A 4,721-nucleotide genomic window follows, 5' to 3' on the forward strand; every position below is an offset into this window, starting at 1 on the left:
CTAGATGAGACTGGGCTCTCCTGCATTTCCCCAGTGGGAAGCCTGCATCCCCTCTGGCTGGGAATAGAGCCCAGCAGGGAGGGCCAACATGGGAAACATGATCTCTGTTCCGGGCAGTGAAGAGAGAGGAGAGGGCAGAGGGGGATCTGCTCATGCCCTGGGCACTGATTCCCTCCCTGCAGCCAGTACAGCCCTGCTGATGCCCTGTAACCCATGAGTCCAGGAGGTGGAATTCCAATCTGCTCTGGCTCCAAAGATTTCTCAGCCCTTCAGAACCAGGAGGCAAAGCACTGGTCTGGGGACACCTCAGCAGTCGAAGGGCCTGAATGCCTGGTGTGTTCCTGAGAACTTTTCTGCAGTCTCCCTGCACTGGTTTGACTCCTGTTGCCCATGGAGCAGAGACTCCTTTGGAGGATGAATTCACTCATTGCATAACTCTGAGGACAAGCTTAACCAGCCAGTACAAATGCCAGCAAGGCCTCAACCCCACAGCAGTGTCCCCTGCCCAGGACTCCACTTTCCAGCCCCTTCCTCCTAGAGGACTTGGGTTGGGAAGGGACCACCAGAGATCTCCAGGACTACAGTCTGCTCTGGGCTAACTTTAAAGTTAGATCAAGTTGGTAAGTGTTTTCTCCAGGAGTGTTTTTAAAGATCTCCTGGCCCCTGCCCCAGTGCTGCTCAGCTACCATGGTTGTTTCATTTTTTCCTTAAACTCATTTGAAATTTCCCTTCCTGCATCTTCTTCTTGTTGTCTCTTGTGCTTTCCTCCCCTTGGCCCCCAGCCACACCATCCCATCTACATTGACCGAGGACAATCACAGCCTCACCTCCAAGCACAGCCTTCCTGGGATCTCCTGGGACCACTCAGACAGGCCATGGTGGCCAGCTCTAAGTAGAGCTATGCACTGTGGGTCCCTACGTGGTCTCAGAGGAGAGCGTATGGAGACACAGCATGACCCACGGCAGAGCCTCTGGGCAGAGCCAGGAGCAGCAGCCATGAGAAGAGGAGCTCGAGCAGCTCCTCTCCGCACCCAGGCAGGGAGTGATGCACCCAGCAGTGCTCCTGAGAGAGGATGGTGACACAAGACAGTGAGCACCGTGAGCTGCAGTGTTGGGCACTGACCATCTGTCCTGAGTCTGGGAGTCCTGGCAGGTAGTGCCAGTGGCTGCATGCCCTGAGAGACCCTCGACCCACAAGTAGCAGTCAGTCCCCTCCACGAGCATCGGGAGCTTTTGGAATGTCGTGGCTCTCATCTGTGCCCCATCCCTGTGCTGACCCAGCCCTGCTGCCCTGCACGTGGCCCCACTGTGCAGGCATCACAAATGCCAGGGTGCATTCTGGGATGGGGAAACACCCCCCCAGCATGGTCACCATGACAGTCCTCAGTGCCCCGTCCCCCATGGCCCTCCTGCCCCACAGCTTCCCACCAGTCCACAGCTCGTGTCCAGTCCCAGCCCTGTCCCCTTCGGGATAGCAGAAGGCCATGCTCTGGGGTCTGCTGGGGTCTGAGCCCAGGGAGAGAGGCCAGGCAGGGCTGGACACTCCCCCCATACAGGTGCTGAGCCCAGCAGGCAGACCGAGATGGTCACATTCCAAGATCACCCCTCACCAGCACCATGGGGAATGGCCAGTGCTGGAAATGGCTGGTAAGGGGGCTGGGTCTGGGAGGAGTTTCCTGGGGCAGTTTCTCCTCTCTGTTCATGCAACAACAAGCTGGGCTGCATCTTTGTTCTGACAGACCCTGCCTGAGGCCCCCCATGGGAGGAGGATGGTCTACAGGCCCAGTAGTTGGTCCCAGGACCTCCTCTGCCTGCTCGCTGCCAGCCCTGCAGAGGACCCAGCGGAGGGTTCATCCTCCCAGGGCTCACAGTTGGATGCCCAGTCCTCCAGCTGGGCATGGACCCTTGTCTGGGGGTGACTTTTGGGGTGAGGACCAACACACAGGGTGGGGGAGATTGTCTGAAGGAGATGTGGCCTGAGGGACAGCAGCAAACTGATATGACTCCCAGGTTCTGCTTCCTTCAATGCAAGATCCCACAAGGGCTCCCAGCCTTCCTTTTGATGCCTCCCTTCAGGAAGGACAATGACACTATGAGCTGGGAGGGTGAGGAGCATTAATCCTTTTTCAGCCACTTCCCAGGCCATGCGGAGAGCTAGGACAGCAAGGACTTCTGGCTCTGCATCGCGAGCTCGCTTTAGTGTACCCACACTCTGAACATTGTCTTGGATTAAAAGTTGGCATTTTCTCTCCAAGACCCTTTCAAGCCCAGTTCCACTTCCTTCTCATCTCTCCCAATCCCTCCTCTGATCTCATTGGCCATTCCCACACCCCTCCCCTGTTCCCTGCAGAGCTGGTGGTGCTGCTCTGCAGAGTGAGCAGGCTGTGGGGCCACAGGGTGACTCTGCACTGGCCATGCTGGTCAGGGTGGGAAGCAGACCCAACCAAATGGGGATCACGGCCTCTCATCCCTCCAGGTGACTGCAGATGTGGCAGGTGCTTGGAGGGACTATGGAGCATTTCCAAAAGTACAGTTGTGTTCAGGTGCGTCTCTAGATCCTGCCCCTGGTATTTCATTGATGATGACATGAATCGCTCTCCAGTCTCTCTTCCCCATGCCAGCTGTGTCCCCAGTGCCTCTCCTGTGATTGCAGAGCCCTCTTTTGCCTGCAGATACCTGGGTTTAGTGCTTTACCTTTAAATGACTACACCTTGGAGGATTTCTCACTTTGTGTGGTTCCACTCACTGCCCACTCTAGGCACACGCTGCCCCAGGAGATGCCCTGTGCTCTCCTGGCACCTCCAGATTCCCCTCCAGAAGGATGGACATCTGACACTGGGCCTTAACATGTCGGACAGCTGTGGGTATGTAAATCCGTGACCATTCATCCCCTCCACTGTCACTGGAGACTGATGGGTGAGTCCTAAATCCAGCCCTTGGTCTCTAAAGGATCATAACATGGTTATGAGCTTTTTGCTCCCGAACCCACGGAGAACCCTGGGCAACAGGCCATCCTGGATTGCAAATCCTTGGGGCTATCCTTGACAGCAGCTTTGGAAGAAAAGCTCAGTCTTCAGGCACAGCACCAGGAAGAACCGACTTTATTACAGAGATACTGTGAGGGAGTCAGCTCTGACCCAGTGTTGGACACAATTTTATACAGGCACCAGGTGAAACAGAGCAGTCCCAGTTAGAGTGGAATGAATCCAAGCATTTGTGCAGGAAAATGATAAGAAATACTACTACTAAGAGTAATAATAGTCATAATAAAAATAAAGTGAACAAAGAAAGCTCAGTCCTGGTATGGGACACAGTGAAAGTCATTTGTGGAGAGAAATGGCAATGCTCCCACTGCTGAAAAATGTCCATGAAATCACTTTCCTCAGGGCATCTTTGAGCTCCTTGTTCCTCATGCTGTAGATGAGGGGGTTCACTGCTGGAGGCACCACTGCGTACAGAACAGCTACCACCAGATCCAGAGCTGGGGAGGAGATGGAGGGGGGCTTCAGGTAGGCAAAAAATGCGGTGCTGAAGAACAGGGAGACCACGACCAGGTGAGGGAGGCACATGGAAAAGGCTTTTTGCCGGCCCTGCTCAGAGGGGATCCTCAGCACGGCAGTGAAGATCTGCACGTAGGACAGCACAATGAAAACAAAACACCCAGAGAATAAACAGGCACTAAACACAATAACAACAACTTCCCTGAGGTAGGAGTCTGAGCAGGAGAGCTTGAGGATCTGGGGGATTTCACAGAAGAACTGGTCCACTGTGTTGCCTTGGCAGAGAGGTATTGAAAATGTGTTAGCAGTGTGCAGCACAGAATTGAGGAAACCACTGGCCCAGGCAGCTGCTGCCATTTTGGCACAAGCTCTGCTGCCCATGATTGTCCCGTAGTGTAGGGGTTTGCAGATGGCAACATAGCGGTCATAGGCCATGACTGTGAGAAGAGAATACTCTCCTCCTATCAAGAAGACAAATAGAAAGACTTGTGCAGCACATCCCGAGTAGGAAATGGCCCTGGTGTTCCGGAGGGAATTGGCCATGGATTTGGGGACTGTGGTGGAGATGAAGCTGAGGTCGAGGAGGGAGAGGTTGAGGAGAAAGAAGTACATGGGTGTGTGGAGGCGGTGGTCGCAGGCTACGGCTGTGATGATGAGGCTGTTGCCCAGGAGGGCAGCCAGGTAGATGCCCAGGAAGAGCGAGAAGTGCAAGAGCTGCAGCTCCCGTGTGTCTGCAAATGCCAGGAGGAGGAACTCGTTGAGGGCGCTGCCATTGGACATTTTGCTCTCTCTGGATATGGCGGACTGTCCAAGGAGAAAGACAATGACAAGTCAGGAGGGAATTCTCTGTTCAAAGCTCTTGCCTTCTCTCTCTCTTTCTCTCTCTCTTTCTCTCTCTCTCTCTCTCTCTCTCTCACACACACACACACACACACACACACACACACTGCTTCGCTCATGTCTGGAGTTCCAATTTGTGCTGGCTGAGTGTGCCGTGAGGAGCAGGGACCTCTGTCCACAGGCTCCAGAGGGGTCAGTCCTGCTGTAGTGCAGAAGGGTGGTTTAACATCTTCACCTCCAGTTCTGAGGCATTTTGACCACAAAAGCAACAGCTTCACTTTTGGGGGCTTGTTTGTTTGTTTGTCTGCTCTGCAGGGTAGGAATATGCAACCTTTCCGTTGCTCTCCGTGCGAAGACTAGTGAGTCCTGAGAGGCAGAAGC

At 54.3% G+C, this 4,721-nt stretch overlaps 1 protein-coding gene across 1 annotated transcript; it reads right to left on the bottom strand.

Moving 5' to 3' along the window:
• Positions 1-3,383: 3,383 nt before the first annotated feature.
• On the bottom strand, positions 3,384-4,280 carry LOC136996111 (olfactory receptor 14J1-like; the record flags this gene model as incomplete). Its single annotated transcript, XM_067317101.1, has 1 exon — positions 3,384-4,280. A coding segment is annotated over exon 1 (897 nt), but the record flags the coding sequence as incomplete, so codon positions are not given.
• Positions 4,281-4,721: the final 441 nt, after the last annotated feature.

The sequence above is a fragment of the Apteryx mantelli genome, unplaced genomic scaffold (assembly GCF_036417845.1).
Source record: "Apteryx mantelli isolate bAptMan1 unplaced genomic scaffold, bAptMan1.hap1 HAP1_SCAFFOLD_20, whole genome shotgun sequence".
In the NCBI taxonomy this organism is placed as follows: Eukaryota; Metazoa; Chordata; class Aves; order Apterygiformes; family Apterygidae; genus Apteryx; species Apteryx mantelli.